Genomic DNA, 25,453 nt, shown 5'->3' on the forward strand with positions numbered 1-25,453 from the left:
CCCATTTGATAAGATCCCCAGACGATTCTTATGCGCATTCAAGTGTGACAATAACTGATCTAGACGGTTGTTTCAAACCGCTGCACACTAGAATCGCCTGGGGAGCTGTAAGTTTTCCGGTGTCCAGGTCACTTCCCATGTCGATTAAGTCAATCACTGCGAGTGGGACCAGAAAGCAAAACCTCTCCAAAAGGGATCCCAAGGTTCAGCCAATCTGGCAGCCTGTGATCTGAGCAATGGGAAGAAACTTACAGCCAGTGGGCTCGGGTAGCTGAGCAACGGGCATGGGAAGGGAGCGTACTAAATAGTTCCGTTGTTTGTTTTTATTTCTGCACAGTGCACAGGTAGTGCCGAGGTAACAGTAAATGAGACGAGTGGAAGGCCTGACAGACGTGCTCCCTGACCGGGCGCTGGACAGCCGAGCAGGGGCGGACGGCTGTCAACCCAGGGCAGCACCGCCCGCTCCGGCCCGCGGGGTTCGCCCCGCCCAGCGGGCCCGCCCCTCTGCGGCCCTGGCGCCCACCCGCGCTCAGGCCGGCGATCTGGGGCGCAGGCGCGGTCGCCCCTGCGGCCGGGGTCGGCCTCCGTTGACGTCAGCACGCCTCACGGGTTCCAGCCCCTCAGCCCGGCCCCCAACTACCGCGCGAGGCGGGCGGGGGCGGGTGCCGGCCAGTGGCGCTCTCCCGTCCGACCGCGCCAGTTTGAATGAAAGCTCCTCAAGATGGCGGCGGCCGAGGCGCGAGGAGGTGAGGGCTAGAGAGCGGCGCCCCTCATATGCCCCCTTCTGCCGGCCAACCCCCCGCGCCGGGAAGCGTGCCGGGACGCGCGGGCCGGGCCCGCGCCGTCTCCCGCCGTGCCGACACCTGGGCTTCACCCTGCCCCTGGCCCTGGCCCCTGACCCTTCTCGCGCCTCGGCCAGCTCGCTCCCCGGAGCCTCCCCCGCAGCCCCGACCCCCGCGGCCGCCGCCGGGCCGGCCCCTCCCGCCCGGTGGCCGTGTGGAGGTATTCGGGCGGCCGCCGCAGCTCCCGCTAGCTCCCAGGGGCTCGGGTTCCGTGGCCGCACGTGTGGCTTGGCTTCTTTGTGGTGGTTTGAGCGGGACGTGTAGTGTTCGGGCTGACTTTTAACGGGGGAGTGGGGAACCCGGGGTGTGAGTGTGACCCCAGTGTCCGAGGAAAGAAAGGAATCGGCCGGAGTATGGCCGCTAAGGAAGGGGATGAGCGAGGGCACATCCCAGCTCGGCCTCCCCGGGAGGGCACGCGCCTCGTCGGAGGGACCCCGTAAGTGGGCGCCGGGGGCGGGCCCCGCAGCCCGGGCTCCCTTCGTGCCCACCGGGGCTGGAGTGGTTGGCGTGGGCGCCGGGGCGCTAGGTGCCGACCGTGTGTGTGTTCTTGTGCGCGCTTGAAAGACTGGAACTTTGATTGCATTCTAGAATCTAAAGGCGTTTTCCAGGACTGTTCCTCCCCGCGTACATTATGAAATCTTGATCCGCCACTTTTTCTTCCACTAGAGGTTACTGTGAGCTACTGAGCTGGGGTTTTTTTGTTTGTTTGTTTTTGTGGTGGTAATGAAATGTTTAATCTTGCACATGATTTTTTTTCCCTACGTTAATCAAAATTGTTACCAAGAGTGTTTTATGCTCCTTTTTCTTGTTTGTGTTTTTTTGTTTGTTTGTTTTAACTCAATAGCATTTCCAGGGAAGGTTGTGTCTTGAATCTTGTTACCTCAACTAGATAAAAACAGCAGACAAGTCACCTGGGGTAGAGAGGAACCTCTTTTGCATGTGGTCAGCATAATGAGGTTAACTTTACACAAAACAGCCTGAAGGTTTTTTAATTAAAGGAAAGGATTTAAGGGTTCTTTTCTCTTCTACTACTCTTCTACCCCAACACCACCCCAAAGCAAGTAACCCCCCCCCCGCCCGCCCATTTTTTTAAGTATCTTTCTCTTACACACACACACACACACACACACACACACACACACACACACACAATATCTTTCACTTTCTTGATGTAAAATTATGAGCCCTCTGTGGGACAGTAGGGTGGAGATAGAAATCCTGCTTCAGGGTTTCTTACCGTGAAGTCCCTGTGTGAGTGGAGGGTGAAAACTGGATAAAGCAAGATCAGCTGTGGTCTCTCTAAATGACCTCAAAACACAAAAAAAGTTGTCACAGCTACCTTGGAGAGCTACCGAGTAGAGCTTGAGTTTACTTATAGATGTTGTTTCCTAACCCCAGTTTACTCCAACCCTGGAATTTACTCCAACCCAGTGCATCTGAAACCCAGAACAGTGAAAATCTCGCTAAAGTCATACGCTAAGGGGCCTAGCAAAGGCTGGAGCAGAGGGCCTTTGATCTTCTCTAGTGCTTACCAAACCACTAGCCATGAAACCAAGTTTATTGCAGATGTCTAAACATCAGTTTGTTTTAGCATATTTTACTAGCAATATGGCAGCAGAAATTTTAGGGTAAAATCTGCTGCAGCACAATTAGGTATTGGCTACTATAAGATTGATTGAGTGGTGTCTGATTTTCTTCAAGCTTGGTGTATGGGTGATGTAAATTGAATACTCTGTTTTGTAATTCTTGGCTTTAAAAAACAATGCAGGAAATGACTATGACAAAAATCAGTATACCTTCCATTATGTTGTTATAACTGGGGTTTATTTCCCTTAATAATAACTTTGAAGCATGGACAAAATAAGTGGAGTTAAAATTTCATGCAACATTGCAAGCTGAAAAAGGGGCATATGATGTATGATCATGTCACATAGAACTATATTTCAGTCAGATTTCACTTCTTATCCAACTAAGAGAAAGGGGGAAAAGTTACTTTTTAAAATTTTAACAAATTATAAGATTATTTTAAGATATATTTCTAACAGTAAGAATGCCCTAGCCATTTACATTTTATTAAAGCAGTAGTTATATTCTATGTAGACTATAATGGAAAAGTAAAAAACATTACCCCTTTGACCTTTGCATATATATGTAATCTTAAGAAAGCTTACGGACATGAAACATTTTGTTCAGGTGGCTCAGTAGAAATTAATTGACATCAGTTAAACATAGTAGGACATGAAAAAGTCCAAGAAGATCAATTTACCAAAATAGTTCTTTAATGCTTACCTTTGTCTTGAAGACATAAAAATGGTTTCTTGTCATATGAATTTTTAGTCCTGTAAAATTGCCAGTAGAAGGGTGGGGATATAGAAATCTTAAGTTTTTCCTTTTCCTTTTTTGTTTTAATTCAGTAGCTATTTCATTAGTAAAGAGTTCTATTTTCTTATTGTAGCTTGGTGTGTGCCTTGCCTAGTTTCACTTGATACTCTTCAGGAAGTATGTAGAAAAGAAAAGCTCACATGTAAATCGATTGGAATCACCAAAAGGAATCTAAACAATTATGAGGTGGAATACTTGTGTGACTACAAGGTAGTAAAGGTAAGGCAAATATCTAGTCCCTTAAAAGAGACTTAATTAGATTTCAGTATTTCATATGTGTAAAATAAAAAGAACCTTAAGTAAGCAAAGCTCTTCTTAATGTTTAAAGCCATAATAATTTATATGTCCTGTCTGTATTACCAAATAAAATTGAAAGGATTTTTAAGCATACGGTGTGCTTGCATTAGAATATTTGAAGTGCTTATATCATTCTACATCCAACTCTTGATTCTCTCTATGTGGGTTACCAGAGCAAATATTTTATCTCAGATTGGCTTCTCCTGGGATTCATTTTGTTCCTGAATCATATTTCCCCACTATCACCTGAAATGAACTTAGAAATTCAAACCAATTTTTGTGTTACTGAATGTCCTCAGGAAGCAGCACCATTTATATTTCCTGCCAACATGTCAAGCTCCAGATATTAGTGAGGTTCTGTGGTGTACTAGAACAGCGTGGAGTTTAACGTCATTTCTAGCCTCTGTTTAGTGTCTTAAGACTTCAGCAAAGTCACCTAACTTCTCTGGGACTTAACTTTATTACTATTCATTTTAAAAATGACAGTATTGTTCTAAAAGCTTTTTCAATCTAAATCTTACAATAAATTTTTGAGTAATCATCTCTATAGCCTATTCTCTCTCCAAGAACTCTGTTTTGATCATTATTCTGTCATTTTTACAGATAATTAGGAATCTTGTTTAATTCTTTGTTTTTCTTCATCAGATTCCACATCGATTTAGTCATTAAATGCAGTTCTTCCTTCGAAATATCCATCTTTTGATATCACTGCCTTCCTTACTCAGTGGGATTTTATGATCATTGTTATGATCTTCACAACAACCTTCAAACCCAAAACAGCCCAATTATTTGTCTTCACAGTTTATAAACTCTGGCCTGAACAATCTAGCTGAGAATATTGTATAATCACACATATTGGCTCCATGAAAGCTTATTTCTTTTTTTTAATCTTTTGCTCTTTTTTTAATGTGTTTTTTAAAAAATATATTTTTATTGATTTCAGAGAGGAAGGGAGAAGGAGAGAGAGAGAGAAACATCAAGATGAGAGAGAATCATTGATCTGCTGCCTCCTGCAGGCCCCCTATTGGGGACCAAGCCTGCAACCCAGGCATATGCCCTTGACCCGAATCGAACCTGGGACCCTTCAGTCCACAGGCTGATGCTCTGTCCACCTAGCCAAACTGGTCAGGGCTTTTTATGTGTTTTGATTGATTTTAGAGAGAGAGGAAGGAAGGAGAGAGAGAAACATCTGTTGGCTGAGAGAAACATATCAGGCATGCTAAAGCTTATTTCTATTCTCATACTGCTCATTCTACTTGATACGCTTTTTATTCTTCGCTTTCTTTTCTTTTTTTAAATATATTTTTATTGATTTCAGAGAGGAAGGGAGAGGGAGAAAGAGATAGAAACATTAGTGATGAGAGAGAATCATTGATTGACTGCTTCCTGCATGCCCCACATGGGATGGAGTCCACAATCCAGGCATGTTCCCTGACGGGGAAATCAAACTCTGACCTCCTGGTTCATAGGTCAGTGCCGGCTGGGCTATTCTTTGCTTTCTTTCCCCATTCATGTCAGCAGTTTTCCCAACTTTTATCTCAGATTGGCTTCTCCTGGGATTCATTTTGTTCCTGAATTGTATTTCCCCACTATCACTTGAAATGAACTTAGAAATTCAAACCAATGTTAGTGTTACTGGATCTCCTCAAGAAGCAGCACCATACTGTTTACCATAGGGGCTGCACCAATTTACAATCCCACCCTTTCATATTCAGCTGCAGACCTCTTCTATCTGTGAAAAGTAGGATCCCTCAAATAAAAACTCAAATTATCTTCACACCAGTTATTTGTAGCTTCGCTTATTCATAGTTTTAGAAATATCACCATTTGTCTTTTTTGTTATCCATCCCCTTTAGGACTTTGCTTAATCTGTGATGTCTTGTTTGCATCTCTCTTTCCACTGATTTATCTCATTTGATAAACCTATCTCTATGACTGTTTTTATAACTGGCAATTTGCACATCTTAATCCCTTCCCTTTTTTCACCCATTTCTCCAACTTTCCTCACATCTAGCAACCATCAATTTTTTTTCAAGATTTTTAAATTCATTTTTAGAGAGAGAAGGGAGAGGGAGAGAGAAACAGATGTGAGAGTGATACATCGGTAGGCTGCCTCCTGCACACACCCCCTGCCATGGATCGAGCCTATAACCCGGGGCATGTGCCCTAACCAGGAATTGAACCAGCAGCCTTCTGGTGCACAGGACGATGCCCAACCCACTGACCCACACTAGCTAGGGCTAGCAACCATCAATTTGTTCTCTATGTCTATGAGCTTGTTTCTGTTTTTTTTTGCTTGTTTATTTTTTAGATTTCACATGTAAATGAAATTATTTGATACTTGTCTTTCTCTGACTTATTTCACTTAACATAATAACCTCTAGGTCCAACCATGTTGTTGCAAATGGCAGCATTTCATTCTTTTTTATGGTTAAGTAATATTCCATTGTATATATGTGCCACATCTTTATTCATTTCGCTGTTTATGGACACTTAGGTTGCTTCCTTATTTTGACTGTTGTAAATAATGCTTCAACAAACAGGGGTATATATAGCTTTTTGAATTAGTGTTTTGGATTTTTTCAGCTAACTCCCTAGCAGTGAAATTGCTGGGTTATGTGATAGTTCTATTTTTTTAAATTTTTTGAGGAACCTTCATACTGTTTTCCATAGTGGCTGCACCAATTTACAATCCCACTAGCGATGCACGAAGGTTCCCTTCCCTCCACATCCTCCCCAACACTTGTTATTTGTGGATTTATTAATGATAGCCATTCTGACAAGTGTGAGGTGATAGCTCATTGTGGTTTTAAATTGCATTTTCCTAATGATTAGTGATGTTGAGCATCTTTTATATTGTCCTTTGGAGATATGTCTATTCAGGTCCTCTGTCCATTTATTAATCAGATCTCTGTGTGCGTGTGTGTGTGTGTGAAGTTGTATTTGTATATTGTACATAATATCCTTATGTATTTTGGATATTAACCCCTTATTGGATGTATCATTGGCAAATATCTTCTTCCATTCGGTAGATTGTCTTTTCATTTTGTTGATGGTTCCCATCACTGCAGAACCTGCTTAGTTTGATGTAGTCCTATTTGTTTATTTTTTCTTTTGTTCTCCTTGCCTGAGGAGACATATCCAAAGCAATATCACTAAGAGCAATGTTGAAGAGTTTACTTTGAGTTTATAGTTATTTGTGGATTTACATTTAAGTCTTTAATCCAGCGGTTCTCAACCTGTGGATCGCGACCCCTTTGGGGGTCGAACAACCCTTTCACAGGGGTCGCCTAAGACTATTGGAAAACACATATATAATTACATATTGTTTTTGTGATTAATCACTATGCTTTAATTATGTTCAATTTGTAACAATGAAATTGGGGTCACCACAACATGAGGAACTGTATTAAAGGGTCACGGCATTAGGAAGGTTGAGAACCACGGCGTAATCCATCTTGTAGATGGTATATGAAAGTGGTCCAGGTTCATTCTTTTGCATGTATCTATCAAGTTTTCCCTGTACCATTTATTGAAGAGACTGTCTTTCCCCATTGTATATTCTTTCCTCCTTTGTCACAGATTAATTGACTATATAGGCATGGGTTCATTTCTGGGTTCTCTGTTCTGTTCCCTTGATTTTTGTGTCTGTTTTTATGTCAGTACCATGTTATTTTGATTATTATATTAGCCTTGTAGTATAGTTTGATATCAGGTAGTGTGATACTTCCAACTTCGGTCTTTTTTTTTTTTTTTTCAAGATAGCTTTGGATATTTGTGGTCTTTTCTGGTTCCAAATAAACTTTAAGTTTATTTGTTCTAGTTCTGTAAAAAATGCTATTGGTATTTTGATCAGGATTGCATTGAATATGTAAATTGTTTTGGGAAGTATGGACATTTTAACAATATGTAATATTCCTATATATGAGCACCATATATCCTTCTATTTATTTGTATTTTCTTCAATTTCTTCTAGTGCCTTACAATTTTCCAAATATAGATCTTTTACCTCCTTGGTTAAATTTACTCCTAGGTATTTTATTCTTTTTCATGCAATTGTAAATTGGTTTATTTTCTTAATTTCTCTTTTAGTAGTTCATTATTGCTGTACAAAAATACACCAATTTTTAAATTTGGTACTATGCTACTTTATTGAATCATTTATTAGTTCTTATAGGTTTTTAGTGGATTCTTTATGGTTTTCTATGTAGTATGTCATCTGCAAATAATGCCATACAAGTGAATTTTACCACACATTCAAAGAAGATTTAATACCTATTCTCCTCAAACTACTTCACAAAATTGAAGAGAAGGGAACCCTCCCTACCTCATTTTACAGGGCCAGTATTACCCTGATATCAAAATCAGATGAAGACTTTTTTCCCAGTATATTTTTATTGATTTCAGAGAGGAACGGAGAGGGAGAGAGAGATAGAAACATCAATGATGAGAGAGACCGTGGACTGGCTTACAAAATACTTCAGTATCTAACCCTATCAATACATTTCAAAACTCTATTCTGAGCTCTCCCCACAGCATGCTCTGTCCTACTATAGCTGACCTCCTTATAAAAATAAAATAAAATAATAAAATAAAATAAAATATGAGAATCATTGATTGGCTGCCTCCTGCATGTCCCCAACTGGGGATCGAGCCTCCGCAACCTGGGCATGTACCCAGACCAGGATTCAAACCGTGACCTCCTGGTTCATAGATCAACGTTCAACCACTAAGCCACTCTGGCTGGGCCAGACAAAGACATTTTTAAAAAAGAAAAGTATAGGCCAATAGCACTCTTGAACATGGCTGCAAAAATCCTCAAAAAAAAAAAAAAAATCTCAAACAATTTAATACAGTTTAATTCTTACTTTCCAATTCAGGTGCATTTTGTTTCTTGTCTGATTGCTGTGGCTAGGATCTCCAAAGGAATGCTAAATGGACAATCTTGGCTTGTTCCTGATTTTTTTTTTTTTTAAGAATAGTTTATTGATTTTGAGAGAGAGAGAAACATCACTGTGAGAGCACAGTATCGATAGGCTGTCTCCTGCACACCTCTTACCAAGGATTGAGCCCGCAACTGGGCATGTGCCCTTGACTGAGAATGAAAACGGCAACCTCGTGGTGCACAGGATGATGACCAGTCAACTGAGCCACACCAGCCAGGGCTTGTCTTGTTCCTGATCTTAAAAAAAAGCTTTCCTCTTTACCATTGAGTATGATGTTAGCTATAGGTTGTCAAATATGGCCTTTATACTGTTGAGTGTGTTCCTTCTATCTTCACTTTGCTGAGTTTTTACCATCAGTGGATAATGTATTTTGTCAAATGCTTTTTCTGCATCTATTTATATGATCATATGATTTTTATACTTCATTTTTTTTATGTTATGTATCACATTGATTTGTAGATATTGAACCAGATTTGCATCCTGGGAATAAGTCCCACTTGATCATAGTATATTATTTTTTTAATTATTGCTCCATTTAGTGTGCTAATTTTTTATTGAGTAATTTTTTGTATCTATGTTCTACTGAGATATTGGCCTATAATTTTCTTTTCTTTTTTCTTTTTTTTTTTTGTAATATCTTAGTTTGGTTTTGTTATCAGGATAATACTGGCCTGGTATAATGTGTTAGGGAGCTTTCCCTCCTCTTCAATTTTTTGTAATAGTCTGAGAAGAGTAGGTATTGAATCTTTGAATGTTTGGTAAAATTCACTTGGGAAGCCATCTTATCCAGGACTTTGTTGGGAATTTTTTCTTGCTGATTGGATTTCATTAGTAGTTATCAGTCTGTTTAGATTTTCTTTTTCTTCCTGATTCAGCCTTGAAAGATTATATGTGTTTTTTTTTTTAATCCTCACCTGAGGATGGATATAAATTGACTTCAGAAAGAGAGGGAAGGAGGAAGGAGGAGGAGGAGAGAGAGAGAATCATCAAGGAGAGAGAGAAATATCAATTGGTTGTGTCTTGTACACACTCCAACTAGGAATCAAACCTGTAACCTTTTTGGTGTACAGGATGATGCTCCAACCAATTTAGCCACAGAGCTAAGGTAGAAGATTCTATTTTTCTAGGAATTTATCTATTTCTTCAGTTTTTCCAGTTTGTTGGCATATACTTGTTGGTAGTATTTTCTTAGAATATTTTGTATTTCTGTGGTATCAGTTGGTACTTCTCTTTCTTTCCTGGTTTTATTTGGGTTCTCTCTTTTTTTCTTCATGAGTTTGGTTAAAAGTTTATCAATTTTGTTTATCTCTTCAAAGAACCAGCTCTTGGTTTTATTGATATTTTGTAATTTTTGATTCTATTATTTCCACTCTAATCTTTATTATTTCTCTCCTATTCAGTTTGGGCTTTGTTTGTCCTTCTTTTTCTAGTTCCTTCAGGTTAAATTGTTTATTTTAGATTTTTCATGTTTCCTGAGGTAGGCCTATATTGCTGTGAATTTCCCTCTTACAACTATTTTGACTGGGTTCATAGATTTTGGGTCATTATGTATTTGTTTCCATTTGACTCAAAATATCTTTTGATTTCTCCCTTGACCTCGTTATTAACCCATATATTGTTTGGTAGTGTGTTGTTTAGTCTCCAAGTGTTTATGTTTTTCAGTGTTCTTAGAATTAATTTCTAGTATACCATTGGATTGGAGAAGATAAATGATATGGGTTTGATCCTTTTTAATTGATTGAGAATTGTTTTGTGGCCTAGCATGTGCTCATTCCTGTGCACTTGAAAAGAATGTGTAGCTCGGCTGGGGTTGCTCAGTGGTTGAGCATTGACTGATGAACCAAGAGGTCACCAGTTCAAGTCCTGGTCAGGGCACATGCTTGGGTTGTGGGGTTGATCCCCAGTAGAGGTTGTCTAGGAGGCAGTTGATCAGTGTTTCTCTTTCATTGATGTTTCTATTTCTCTATTCCTGTTCCTTCTTTTCTAAAATCGATTAAAACATATTTTAAAAAGAAAAGAATATTCTGCTGATTTGGAGTGAGATGCTCTAATCTACCCTAATAAAAGACAAACATGCAAATTGATTGTACCTTCGCTACGCCTTAAGCCATGCTCACCAGCCAATCAGAGCAACTATATGCAAATTAACTCAACCAAAATGGCAGCCAGCAGCCACGGAGCTGGAGCGAGCAGGAGGCTTGGTTGCCCCAATGATAGAGGAAGCCAAGCTTCCCGGTCGCGGCTGGCTCTGAGATCCACTCAAAGCAACAAAGTTTCAATTATAGAAGATAAATAAACCCCAGATACTTGCTTTCAGCTGGCCGTGGCCATGGAGCTGGAGCCTTAGGTTGCCCCTGGCAATGGAGGAAGCCAAGCCCTGGCCCGCTCTGAGCTCCACTCTAGGCTACAAAGTTTCAATTATAGAAGGTAAATAAATCCCAGGGAAAAAAAAAGAAAAAAAGAGACTGGGAGCTTCCGTCGCTGGGGAGGCTTGGTCAGCCTGAAAATGGCCCTCAGCCCCTCACCCAGGCTGGCCAGGCACCCCAGTGGGGACACCCACCCAAAGAGGGTGTGGCCAGCCTGAAAACAACCATCAGCCCCTCACCCAGGCTGGCCAAACCTCCATGGGGTAGGGGTCCCCACTGGGGGGACTTGACCAGCCTGCAAACAGCCAGCAGCCCCTCACCCAGGCTGGCCAAACCTCCATGGGGTGAGGGTCCCCACTGGGAGGGGCTTGACCAGCCTGCAAACAGCTCTCAGCCCCTTACCCAGGCTGGCGAGGCACCCCAGTGGGGACCCCCACCCTGAAGGGCAAACCAGCCGGCCCCCACCCGTGTACCAGGCTTCTATCCTATATAGTAAAAGGGTAATATGCAAACTGACCCTAACAGCAGAACGACTGGGAATGACTGGTCACTATGACACACACTGACCACCAGGGGGCAGACACTCAATGCAGGAGCTGCCCCCAGGTGGTCAGTGCGCTCCCACAGGGGGAGCTCTGCTCAGCCACAAGCCAGGCTGATGGCTGCCAGTACAGCGGTGGTGGTGGGAACCTCTCCCGCCTCAGCAGCACTAAGGATGTCCGACTGCAGTTAGGCCTGCTCCCTGCTGGCAAGTGGACATCCCCCAAGAGCTGCCGGGCTGCCAGAGGGATGTCTGATTGCCAGCTTAGGCCCAATCCCCTGGGGAGCAGGCCTAAGCCAGCAGGTGGTCATCCCCTGAGGGGTCCCAGACTGCGAGAGGGCACAGGCCAGGCTGAGGGACCCCCCCCCCCCCAGTGCACAAATTTTTGTGCACCGGGCCTCTAGTATTATTATAATTTACTAGAGGCCCGGTGCATGAAATTCGTGCATGGGGGTGGGGCCTCAGCCCGGCCTGCACCCTCTCACAATCCAGAACCCCTTGGGGGATGTCTGACTGCTGGTTTAGGCCCAATCCCTATCCCGCAATCTGGGACTGCTGGCTCCTAACCGCTCATCTGCCTGCCTGCCCGATCGCCCCTAACCACCTCTCCCTCAGCCCCCACCGCCAGGGCTTCATCCAGAAGGATGTCAGAATGATGTCCAGAAGGTCGTTCGGCTGTCTGGTCTAATTAGCATATTGTGCTTTTATTATTATAGATATCCCTCTGGTCTAATATGTCACTTAAGTCTACTGTTTTCTTACTGATTTTCTAACTCTGACTTTGATATGTTGATCTGTTCCTTATATCTGTCAATATTTGCTTTATATGTTTAGATGCTCCTATATTGTGTGCATAGATGTTTGCAAGCATTATATGCTCTTTTTGGATTGATCCCTTTATCATTATAAAATACCCTTCTTTATTGGTTATGTCCCTTGTTTTAAATTCTGTTTTGTCTGATATAAGTATTGCTGTCCCAGCTTTTTTTTTTTTTTCATTTCAGTTTGCATGATATGTTTTTTCAACCTTTTACTTTCAGTCTGTGTGTAATTTCTTCTTCTTCTTTTTTTTAAATCCTTACCTGAGGATATTTTTCCATTGATTTTTGAGGAGAGTAGAAGAGAGAAGGAAAGACAGAGAGAAATATCAATGTGAGAGAAACACATCGATTGGTTGCCTCCTGCATAAGCCCCAACCAGGGTCCGGGCCAGGGAGGAGCCTGCAACCAAGTACGTGCCCTTGACCAGAATGGAAGCCAGGACCCTTTGATCCGCAGGCCAACACCCTATCCACTGAGCCAAACCAGCTAGGCTTTTTGTAATATTTTAATCTGAAGTGGGTCTCTTATAGGCAGCATATGTATGGGTCTTGTTTGTTAATCCATTCAGTCAGCCTATGTCTTTTTTTTAAAAAAAAAAAATGTTTTTATTTATTTGTTTTTTTAGAGAGTGAGGGAAAGGGATAGAGAGATAGAAACATTGATGAGAGAGAAACATCATCGATTGCCTGCCTCCTCTACAGCCCACACCAGAAGTTGAGCCTATAACTGAGGTATATGCCCTTGAGCAGGATTGAACCTGGGACCCTTCAGTCTGCAGGCAGACGCTTGATCCACTGAGCCAGATTGGCTAGGGCAGCCTATGTCTTTTGATTCGAGTATTTAAGCCTTTTATATTTTAATTATTGATAAGCATTTACTTATTCTCATTTTATTGTTTTCTGGTTACTTTTGTAGTTTTCTTTGTTATTCTCTTACTCTCTTGTTTGTTGATGCCTTTTTATAGTGCTGTGTTTGGCTTCCTTTCTCTTTATTTCTTGTATCTCTTGTAGATTTTTGGTTTGTGATTACCATATGCTTCATCTATACCAAATTAAATTTATAGCAGCCTATTTTAATTAATGGTCATTTAAGTTCGAACATATTCTGAAATCACTACAATTTTTACTCACATCCCCCATGTTTAAGTTTTTGACATTATTTTTTAAGTTCTTTTGTGTATATGTGTATTCCTTAATTTATTGTAGTAATTACACATGATTTTCCCCCTTTCAACCTTTGTACTAGTTTCACAATATTTTTTAAATACATTTTTTATTGATTTCAGAGAGGAAGGGAGAGGGAGAGAGAGAGATAGAAACATCAATAATGAGAAAATCATTGGTCAGTTGCCTCCTGCATGCCCCCTACTGGGGATTGAGCCCTTAACCCAGGCATGTTCCCTGACCGAAAGTGAATCATGACCTCCTGGTTCATACGTTGACTCTCAACCACTGAGACAAACTGGCCAGGCAGTCTTATATTTTATTGAGTCATTACTTTAAAAAATTTTACATCGATTTTTAGAGAGGAGAGAGAAAGGGAGAGAGAGAAACACTGATGTGAAAACGACACATATACTGGCTGCCTCCTGCATGCCCTCCAGTGGGGATTGAGCCTGCAACCCAGGCATATGCCCTGATTGGGAATTGAACCAGCAACCACTGGGTGCCTGGGGTGACGCCCAACCAACTGAGCCACACAGGCCAGGGCATGTTATTCATATTGTTGATATTTTCTTTTCTACTGCAAGAAGTCCTTTAATATTTCCTATATAATATTGATTTAGTGGAGATAAACTCCTTTAGCTTTTTCTTGTCTGGGAGACTCCTATCACTCCTTCAATTCTAAATGATAACTTTGCTAGGGAGAGTAATCTGTATTGTAGATCTTTGCTTATCACTTTGAATATTTTATGCCTCTCCCGACTGGCCTGCCAAGTTTCTGTTGAAAATCAATTGATATTCTGATGAGAGTCCCTTTGCACTTAACTGCTTTTCTCTAGCTACTTTTAAGATTCTCTCTGTCTTTAACCTTTGGTTATTAATTATGATGTGTCTTGGTGTGGGCCTCTTTGAGTTCATCTTGCTTGGAACTATGTGCTTGCTGGACTTGTATGTCTGTGTTCTTCACCACATTAAGGAAGTTTTCTGTCCTTTCTTTACATAGGTTCTCAAATCCTTGCTCTCACTTCTCCTTTTAGTATACGTATGTTTCAAATGTTGGTGTGCTTTATGTTGTCCTAGAGGTCCCTTAAACTACCCACATTTTGCTGTATCTATTGGATGTTTTCTGCTACCTTGTCTTCCAATTCACTGCTTTGATCTTCTTTTTCATCTAACCTGTTGATTCCCTCTAATGTATTTTTTATTTCAGTTATAGTATTCATTTCTGACTGATTCTTTCTTATGGTTTCTATCTCCAGTGTGGTTCTCACTGAATTCATCTGTTCTTACCCTAAGTTATTGAGAATCCTTATAAATAGCACTTTGAACTCTATCTGGTAGTTTGTTCGTCTCCATTTTGGTGAGTTCTTTTTTTGAGTATTGTTCTGTTCTTTCATTTGGGACATGTTTCTTCTCCTTATTTTGGCTGACTCCCTGTGTTTGTTTTGTATTAAGTAGATCTGCTGAGTCTCCCAGTCTTGGCAAGGTGGCCTTATGTCAGCCGTGGGCAAACTACGGCCCGCGGGCCGGATCTGGCCCGTTTGAAATGAATAAAACTAAAAAAAAAGACCGTACCCTTTTATGTAATGATGTTTACTTTGAATTTATATTAGTTCACACAAACACTCCATCCATGCTTTTGTTCCAGCCCTCCGGTCCAGTTTAAGAACCCATTGTGGCCCTCGAATCAAAAAGTTTGCCCACCCCTGCCTTATGTAGTAGGTGTCCTATGAGGCCCATTGGAGCAGTCTACTTGTTCACCTGAGCTGGGTACTCCACATGTGTCCCTAGTTGTGTTTGCCCTCCTATTGTAGTTTAGCCTTGATTGCGTTGGCATGTTAGTGGGTGGGATTGACCCTAAGCCTGACTAGATGGGAGGGCTGGCCATGACTGCTGCAGAAAAGCTGTTATGAGGAGGCTGACCCCACTGAGTGGGAGTTGCTTTAGTGGGACTCTGGTGCCAGCTCAGTCTGCCCTTCCAGTTTTTCATCTTAGGAGCTGGTTGGATGGTGCTCTGGTGTGGTAGGAAGCCAGCCACCAGGTGTGTTGGCTCTTGAGAGGGGCTCCGTTGCAGGTCACGTCCAGCTTCTGTTTGAACCCAGCTTGGGGCCCCCTGGGAATGATGATGTGTGGTGGGCTTGGAGGCTCCTGAGAGAGGCTGTTCTGTGAATTGAGGTGAGCTGCCACTAATGCTGGGCTTGGGACTCTTTGGTCCCACAATTTGAGCTGAGGCCAGCCACCTCTTGTGCTGGATTTGTGGCTGCTTATTTGAAGCTACATTCCAGGCCAACCTTGGCTGCAGCTTATGCCAGGCTTTGGGCCACCTGATGGGAGTTGCAGTGCAAGTTGAGACTGGTTGCTTTTTGTGCCAGGCTTGGGGCCACTTAGCAAGAGATATGGGTCATGCCAAGGCCTGCCCCTGCTTGTTAGGGGTTTGTGGACCTTTGATAGCTATTACGAAAGTGCAGCATGAGCCAAGGCAGGCCACTTGTGTGGAAAAGCCACTGGAAGTGGCTCAGCCCGTTGCTTGGGTGGGATGAGATCTAAGGGAATCACCAGGGCAGGGTAAACAGTGATAATGGAGAGCTCAGATTTGGCACCCACCTGCACCTGCTACCTGGGTGGGAGGCGAGGCTCAACAAAGGAGCAGTAGAACCCACCAGCACGTCCATCTCCAGAGAGAGTAGTTTCAACCCCTGCTCTTTCAGCCCAAGCTAGCCAATTCAGTTCCTACATGTATGTTCCTGGCACTGTGCGAGTTGCCATTCCTGCGCTGGAGCCCAGAGTTAGTAAGTCTGTGAGTGAGTCTGTCCACAAACCCCTAACAAGCAGGGCAGGCCTTCTTCCTCAAGAGGAACACTTCTGTCTCCTGCAGCTGTCCATCTCAATCAGATGCAATCTCTGCTTGTTTTCACAGCCAGATGTTATGGGGACTTCACTTCCAGGCACTGGTGCCCCGGCCTGGGGAAGCCACTGTGGAGCTGGTACCCCTTGCTCCTCCCTCACAGATACCTCTGTGGCCAAGATATTTATCCCAAATTTTGTAAGGTTATTTTCTTTATTTTTTGTTTATTTTAGAGAGAGAGGGATAGAAAGATAGAAACAGCAATGAGAGATAAACATCGATCGGCTGCCTCTTGCATGCCCCTACTGGAGGTCAAGCCCGCAACCTGGGCGTGCGCCCTTACCAGGAACCAAACCAATGACCTCTTGGTTCACAGGTTGGAGCCACACCGGCCCGGCTCTCTGGATTCTTCATTGCTACACTGTGGGTGTGGGAACAGCTTGTTCTGCGTCTTTGCCTCTCTTACCATTCTTGTGGCTGCTGCTTTATATCCTTAGTTATAGGACTTGTATTCAGCTAGTCTTCAGGTGCTTCTTGATGATGGTTGTCTTATAATTTAGTTGTAATTTTGATGTGGTCATGGGAGGAAGGGAGCACAGCATTAATCTACCAACTTGACCAACAGTTCAAATTATTTAATCTATAAGTGTTCTCCTCCTCCTCCTCCTCCCCCTCCTCCTCCTCCCCCCCTCCTCCTCCTCCTCCTCCTCCTCCTCCTCCTCCTCCTCCTCCTCCTCCTCTCCCCCCCCCTCTCTCTCTGTCATATTCAGGGAAGGTATAAGATCTTATGACTCTGTCTTTTTCTTGTGTTTTCCCACTTAGCTCATAAAGGACACTGTCTCATTACAGTTGTTTCTGAAGCAAACTCATTACAGTTGTTTCTGAAACACAACTCTGGTTGCATTATGGCCTTGCTTTAGACCTTTTAAGTGACTCCTTGTGGTCTACCACTTTAAGCTGAGACCCTTTGCACTGAGGTTCTTTATCATTTGGCCAGCTTCATGTCTTATCACATATTCCCCTTTCTATTCACATTGAAAAACTTGTAAATTCTTTCATAAAGCTAAGATTTACTGACCACCTACTATAAGCTGGGCACTCTTCAGATATTGGGAACATAGCTTAAAACAGGCATAGCTTATATTCTAATTTCTTGAATACATCATGCACCTTTGTGCATGCACTTTTGCATTTCTCATCTAGTTCCCTCTTTGGAATACTGTTGTTTCCCTTCTTTCCTTGGCAAAATCCTACTTGGCCTGCAAGGTTCAGCTGAAAGGTTACTACCTTTTGTAGAGCCTTCTTCCCTTTCACAACTCCAGTAAAATTAATTGCTATATGTTAGGAACTTTTAAAGTACTGTTCTTGTCATTTTTCTAGACCTTATCACATTTTATAGCTTTGTTTCATAACCTTTCTGCTAAATTGTCAACCATTTAAGGACAAGAACTATGACTTACTATAGTCCCAAGTACATAATGGGTATTTTAGTTCATGGTTAATGAATTGGTTTTTGCTTCAGTGATTTCTCTAGTCTTCACAACACTACATGTAGGCCATAGCTTCATGCTATATTATAGTTGCAATCTGTTGACTAGTATTTTCTGTTTCTTCTATCTATAATCTCACTCAATAAACATTTGGTTTTCTTCTTTGTGTCAGGTACTATATTAGGCACTTAGAAAGTAAACATTAATAAGTAACTGTTCCTCAGCTTAAGGAACCCATAGCCTAGTGAAAGATTGACAAGTAAGTCATCCACTGCAATATAGTACAGTAAGTGCTGTGGCAGACGTTATGATAAGATCTATAGGAAGTACACTTAGGCCAGGTCACAGGAAGCTTTCCAGAAGAGGTGATATCCAACAGGGACTGAATAGGTAAGTATTATAATTCATTATGGCTTTAGTATAGAGAATAGAGTGGGATATGGGAATGGGAAAGAATGAAAGATGAGTGAAAGAGCTTTCAGCCATTCTATATCAGTGGAATTGTTTGAAAAGTTCCAAAAAGAGTGACACAATCAAATATGTAATTTAGAGAGTTCTCTATGCAATGAGGAAAGTGGATTGGCAGGAAGGAAAATGACACATGCACTACCTAACACATTCTGAAAGGCTGTTGCAGTAATCCACACAAGAAATGATGGTGATTACCCCTCATCAGTGTTTCCCAGTGGTTAGAGCCTTGGCCTGGGCACTAAAGGGTTCAATTCCGGGTCAAGGGAACATAATTGAGTTGCAGGTTCCATTCCCAGTCCTGGTTGGGGTGCATGGGGCGGGAGGCAGTGGATCGATGTGTCTCACATCAATGTTTCTCTCTGTCTCTTTCTCTCCCCCCTCCCTTCCACTCTCTCTAAAAATCAATGGGAAAAATATTCTCAGGTGAGTATTAACAAAAAAGAAAGGAAGAAATGATGATGCTTGAACTAAAGTAATAACAATGGAAATGAAGAGAAGTAGGTGATTTTTTAAAATTATCAAGGATATGAAATTTACAACTCTGTGGTTTAGTGGTCAGGGAGTTGGGTGGGGACTTGGCAGTGAGGGTTCCACATCTAGAAAAACATGGGTTTCTGACTTGCAGTTGTGTAGATAATAATACTGTTCACCAAGACCCAGGACTATAAGAGGGTTAGGATAGGAGGACTAGGTTTGGTGAAGAAGAAGGTTGAAAGCATTTAAGTGTAAGATGATTGTTGGAAATGTGGTTCTAATAAAGAGTGAGAACTAACTGGAAACATAGATCTTGAAGTAACTGGCAAAAAGTGAGTAATTGAAGCCGTAGGGATAGATACAGTTACCTATTCATTAACTCAACAGATATATATTGGCCATCTACCACATCATATGCTAGGCACTAGTGATCTCAGCAATAAATGATACAGAGGTATGGTCCCTGATATCATGGAGTTTCTCTTTTAGTGAAGATAGAAACCTTTACTATCCTTGTACAGAGTACTTAGTTACAGTTGAGGTAAGTGCTAATGTAACAGAAGGATCTAACTTACCCTACAAACACTGGGCAGGTGTCCATGAGGAACTGATGTTTAAACTTACTGTCAAAGAATGAAAAAATAAGTAGAGAAGGGTCTTGAGACAGAAGAGAACCTGACTTCTTCAAGGAATACAAAGTGTGAGTGTGATATAGTTAGCAAGAGGGATTGAAATGAGGCTGGAAAGATAGGCTGGACCCAGAAATGTAGCACACCTTACAGGCCAAAAAGAGAATTTTGAATAATAGGGAGCTCTAGCCAGTTTGGCTCAGTGGCTAGAGCGTCAGCCTGCGGACTGAAGGGTCCCAGGTTTGATTCCGGTCGAGGGCACATGCCGGGGTTGCGGGCTTGATCCCCAGTAGGGGGTGTGCAGGAGGCAGTCGATCAATAATTCTCTTTCATTGATGTTTCTATCTCTCTCTCCCTCTCCCTTCTCTGAAATCAATAAAAATATATTTAAAAAAAGAGGAATAGGGAAACAGTTTTGAGCAGGGGGTGACATGATATGATGGATATATTGAAAATATTACTCTGGCTATTGTGCCATGAATGGACTGAGAGTAGTAAGAGGCTATTACAGTAATCCAAGTGTCCCCCCCCCCCCCAAAAAAAAAATGTGAGGAGAAAAACAAGGACTGAGGAACACTAAGAGAGAAGTCACAGGAAGAACTACTAAAGATTGAGACAAACTAGTAAGAAAGGTAGGAAGAAAACCAGAAGATTAAATCATGGAAGCCTGTGAGATAATGTCAGCAAAATAGGATAGTGACCAGTGGGCCAAAGATTGTAAAGTACATATTGATGCCCTTAGAGCAGTGTCTGTGGCTTGGGTAGAAGAAACCAAAATAGAATGAATTAAAGAATAAATTGGAGATGAGAAAGTGTAAAATAGTATGGACAACTCTTTAAAGAATTCCAGCTTCGAAGAAAGGGAGGAAGGGCAATGTAAGGTATAAGGGTGTTTATAAATTTAATTTTTTTATTTAAAAAAATCTGAGTAGGTAATACATGCATGTGATTTTAAAAATTGAAAGTTATAAAAGGCCATATACTGAAAGGAAATCTTATACCCCTGTAACATTGGTCTCCAGTCTTCCAACTTTTAGTAATTTATCATGTCTTTTAGGGATCCCTTACATATTTAAGCATTTATATCTCAAAGCATGTTTAGTTTAATTTTGCTTTTTAAAAATGAGGGAGGTTTAAATGCTAGTGAGAACCGTAGAAAGGGAGAAGCTGAAGACACAGGAAAGAAGGGATAATTGATGGAGGAAGTACATCTCTTTTGTTGTATCTGCATCCACCCTCTTCTCTAGTTATATGTCCATGGAAGTGTGGAAATTAAGGGAATTTCTGCCTGGTGGTTTTTATTTTCTCTCTGCATTAGGAACAAGTTCATGTGCTACTGAAAAAAAACAGGAAGTAGTAGTATGGGACCTTGAGCAAAGTGGAGAAAGTCTGAAATAGCCAACTTAGGGAATGGAAAGAATGCTAACTGGGTGAACAGGGTGGTTACTATTATGAGTTCATATTGGGTCCAGTTGAACTTACAGAATGTAAATTGAGGTAGTCAGTCTCAGTACTGGGTGATTTTTCCGCACCATTTTCTAGCCATGTCACTCCTTCATACAGAAAAATTTCTGATAAAACTATGGGTACTCTTTATTAACATACTTAGCTCATCAGTGAAGAATCAGAACCCCCATGTACATTGGTGGGGCTTCTCCCTTAATAAGCAAATATTAAGAAAGAGATTGCCTTCTTAAAGTATCCAGGTAATTTTGTGTCTCTAGAACAGGGGTGGGCAAACTTTTTGACTCGAGGGCCACAATGGGTTCTTAAACTGGACCGGAGGGCCGGAACAAAAGCATGGATGGAGTGTTTGTGTGAACTAATATAAATTCAAAGTAAACATCATTACATAAAAGGGTACGGTCTTTTTTTTTTTTTTAGTTTTATTCATTTGAAATGGGCCGGATCCGGCCCGCGGGCCGTAGTTTGCCCACAGCTGCTCTAGAACCACCACTGTACTACTACATGGTGCACACTAACAGAATATTCCACATCTAACAATAGAATATTTCTAAAAGGCTGATTGCACTTAGAATGGTTTGTTAAGAACTGGAATAACATAGAAATCATTGGACTGAAATTCAAATTTTAGAGATCAGGAAAACAGAGCTCTAAGAAAGGACTTTCCAAAAACATTTTGTTCATTTTTGTTAGTCTTCGGCCTCTAACCAGCTCTCACATTCCTGCTCTCTGTCGGTTGCTGTCATGAAAATCCAGTGACTTTCTATTGACCATTATACCACATTTTTCCGTGTATAAAACACCACCATATATAAGACACCTCCCACTTTTCCAACCCCAAATTAAGAAATCAATATTTGAAACATTTTGCTGGTTTTCCTCTTACGGCCTTCTTCTTTTTTGGCATCTTAAGTAGTAGTTCTTCCTGTTTTCTCCACTGTCTGATCATACATTCAGTGGGAGGAGGTTCAAATTGTCTCTCTGCAGCTCTATTTCCATGCTCTTTTGCATAGCTGATTACATTCAGTTGGAATTTTGCAGAGTAAGACAATCGCTTACCCGTATTTATCTTTTTATTTTTGGACATCTTTATGGGCTCAGAATGCTCCAGTCCCTGTTGCATCTGCCCACTCGCCACCTCCAATTATAGCATCAGCTCATGTCAGTAACAATAAGGCTTGTGATAGGAGGAAGCCTGTTTGACAAGGTATGGGCAGCTACACACCCGCATGGCTCCTTCCTCACATGGCTCCCTCCTCGGCTGACTTCCGTGTATAAGATGCCCCTCGATTTTCAGTCTAACAATTTTAGAAAAAAAATGGCATCTTGCCCTAGTCAGTTTGGCTCAGTGGATAGAGCTTCGGCTTGCGGACAGAAGGGTCCCAGGTTCAATTCTGGTCAAGGGCATGTACCTCAGTTGCAGGCTCGATTCCCAGTAGGGGTCATGCAGAAGGCAGCTGATTGACGATGTTCCTCTCTCATCAATGTTTTTATCTCTCTATCCCTCTCCCTTCCTCTCTAAAAATCAATAAAAACATATTTTTTTTAAAAAAAATGGCATCTTATACATGGAAAAATACAGTAATTGTCAAACTGTGCTCCATGCAACACTGGTGTTTTCATAATCAGATTCAGGCTATTCTGTCACTAGTATTGAATATGGTGATTATCTCAGAACTTGCAGAAAACAATTAGCTAATGGGAAGATAGATAATTTTTTTTTCTCTCCTCACACATATTTTTAAAATATATTTTTTATTGATTTCAGAAAGGAAAGGAGAGAGAGACAGAATCATCAATCGGCTGCCTCCTGCATGCCCCCCACTGGGGATTGAGTTGAAACCCTGGCATGTGTTCTTGACTGGAATCGAACCCGGGACCCTTCAGTCCGCAGTCCAATGCTCTATCCACTGAGCCAAACAAGCTAGGGCTCACATACATATTTTTTTAAAGTTTTTGTGCTTGCTACCACTTACTGGCTATAGACAGTGGATTTCAGAACAATATTGAAAAACCATGAATTAACTATCTCCAGGTTAAGTTTAACAGCTTGTATTTTAAGGATTCATATAATTACTATTGTAAATTTTATCTTGCATACATTTTGGTAGTCATTTTTTGTTAGACATTCAGAAATATTTAGTCATAGTCTAAGAGGTAGTAGGCAATTGTGCTTGGTTCTGGGGCTACAAAGAATAAGGTTTTATTTCTTCCTACAAATGGCTTATAGTTTAGATTAGAAATGGAAACACGGGGTTGGCAGTGTTCAGTCCTTCTTGAGCAAGAGAAGCGGGAAAGATTTCATTGAAGAGATGACATTTGAGCTGAGTTTTATAGATGAGTAGGTTTTTCGCCACGTAAAAGATGAAACTCAAGCCAGTATTCATTAGGCAAATGGGAGAGGCCATTCTAATTAGAGAATTTTGTGTATAAAAAAACAAGGGTATGAAAAGGCCTGTTATAAGTACTTAGCAGCAGTTCAGTGTTGCCAGAGGGTGGTATGTGAATGGGGCTATAATGGAAGATTGAGGCAAAGAGGCATCAGAGACCCAATCAAGAATGGTCTTTGTTTATAATAGAGTATAAAAATTGTTTAGGCAGTGGGGAAACCATTAAAATGTTTAAGTAAGCAAATAACAATGACTGGTAGAGCATATTTTTGTTATTTAAAAAACCTCATTTGTAATACCTTAACTAATAAAAAAAAAAAAAAAAGAATGCAATACTTCAAGACCAGCTTCTATTTATACATATATGCCTAGCCATTTAATAAAGTCTTGATTTATATAAATTGTTTTAAAATAAAATAAAATAAAAAATAAAAAATAAAAAACCTCTATGCTTTAGTAAAGAAAGATGTATTGCAGTGTTGCCAATCGAGCCAGGGAAACCAGTTAGGAGGTTAATGTAATAATCCAAGCAAGAATTGAAAGTCTGAAGTAACCATAGGTAATAGAGATGGACAGGAACAAGTGTCTAAAGACATTTGATGGTGGATTGGATTGAGGATCGAGATTGACCTCCTGGTTTGCAACTTGTGTAACTAGGCAGATGGGTAAGATTCCTCTTGATGGGGAAATACAGAACAGAAATAATCTGTTTGGGAAGGACAATGACAAATTCCATGTGGATAGATTGATTTAAAAACCTGTTGGACATCCAGTAGGCTATAGGAATATTGGGTTGCATATAAAATTTTGGGACTTATCAGCATATAATTAAAAGCTTTGAACTGGTGACGTTGCCCAGAGAGAGTATTTAGAGCAGGAATTCTTTACTTGAAATCCAAATATCCTAAAATTACCCAAAATGTTACATGTGACTTTTGTTAAGTAAAGGTCCATAGCTTCTTCAAATTGTCAGAAGGGGTAGTGTGAAGAGCGGCTAAGGACAGAGCCCTTGGTATCTGCATTCCTTTCAAGTGATGGGCAGGGTTAATGGTCTCAGCAAAGAAGGCAGAAGAGGAACCAGAGTGTAGAGAGAATCGTGATATCAAAGCCCACGGAGAATTGTCAAGACAGATGAGAACTGAAGAATTGTTGGCTTAGCAATTAGAAGATTGGTAAAATGATTCTTGATAAACAATATGGAATTAAGTGTATATGTATTTAATGAAACTCCCCACAGAAACACCAGGGTTTCTAAGAATTATAAAGAACATTAGCCTATAATAAAAGTTCAAATGCCTTAAGTGTCCAAGGCTATGTTAAATTTTCTATTGCCTTGCCATTACAGTTTTATCTGTCTCTTTAATATCTGAATGTAAAAACCAGCCTAATTCATCTCTTCATGTTTTCAGGATACTTCATGCAAATCTTAGTTTTAGGCTTCTGCTTATGTTTTTCAGCCTGCCTGCCCTGTTCCCTACACAACAAATCCTATTAGTCTTTCACAGTGAAGTTTGTTCTACTTCCTCTGTGCCCTTTTCTGATTGACCTATATTAATTTCCCTCTTTCTGTTCTAGTGGTATATATTGTCTTTTTGGTTTTGTGGTTAAAATTGTACTGTTTTGCATTATTATTACTTATTTTACATATTATTGCCTTCTTTTACCAATGATATTTTACTCCTGAAGTTAGTATTACCTTACATTTCATCACACCCTCTAGTGACCAAGTTTTCACATACTAATTATTATAGATACTAAAATATTTGAATGAATTTTTTAAAAATATATTTTTATTGATTTCAGAGAGGAAGGGAGAGAGAGAGAGATAGAAAGAAACATCAATGATGAGAGAGAATCATTGATCAGCTGCATCCTGAACACCCCTCACCGGGGATCGAGCCACAACAGAGGCATATGCTCTGATCGGGAATTGAACTGTGACCTCCTGGTTCATAGGTCAATGCTCAACCAGTGAGCCACACCAGCCGAGCAAATATTTGAATGAATTTAACCTACAACAAACATAATTGAGTGGAAATGTCTTTAAGGAAAAATTCATATGATGCAATTCAAATTATACAGGAGTAATTTATAGATCATTATTATGACTGTATTCCATTTCTGTGGGTAATCAAGAGTTGATTGTATATCAGAATGAATAAGATACTGATATATCAGACATAAACTTTTTGGCTTTTATTTGGAATATTAAGGTATTGAATTAATTGAATTTGTTAGGTCAAACTGGTCTTTTTTCTGTTTAAAGTTAGTTTTCAAAATGGAAATATCTTTTTGGGATTTAAAAAAATATGCATATAAAAATCAAAAGTCT

The 25,453-nt window shown here is 40.9% G+C and overlaps 1 protein-coding gene across 5 annotated transcripts in view; it reads left to right on the forward strand.

Moving 5' to 3' along the window:
• Positions 1–554: 554 nt before the first annotated feature.
• The window catches only part of SUV39H2 (suppressor of variegation 3-9 homolog 2), a 34,992-nt gene continuing 10,093 nt past the window's right edge, over positions 555–25,453 (forward strand). For 2 of the 5 annotated variants that reach the window (XM_036307318.1, XM_036307316.1), the window contains exons 1-2: positions 559–746; positions 3,298–3,443. In XM_036307318.1, the coding sequence (XP_036163211.1) occupies positions 722–746; positions 3,298–3,443 (171 nt within the window). In that variant the 5' untranslated portion in view covers positions 559–721. Of the gene's footprint in view, positions 747–3,297; positions 3,444–25,453 lie in introns of all 5 variants that reach the window. The other 3 variants (XM_036307320.1, XM_036307317.1, XM_036307319.1) reach the window with 3 other exon arrangements.

Source organism: Myotis myotis, unplaced genomic scaffold (assembly GCF_014108235.1).
Source record: "Myotis myotis isolate mMyoMyo1 unplaced genomic scaffold, mMyoMyo1.p scaffold_m19_p_46, whole genome shotgun sequence".
In the NCBI taxonomy this organism is placed as follows: Eukaryota; Metazoa; Chordata; class Mammalia; order Chiroptera; family Vespertilionidae; genus Myotis; species Myotis myotis.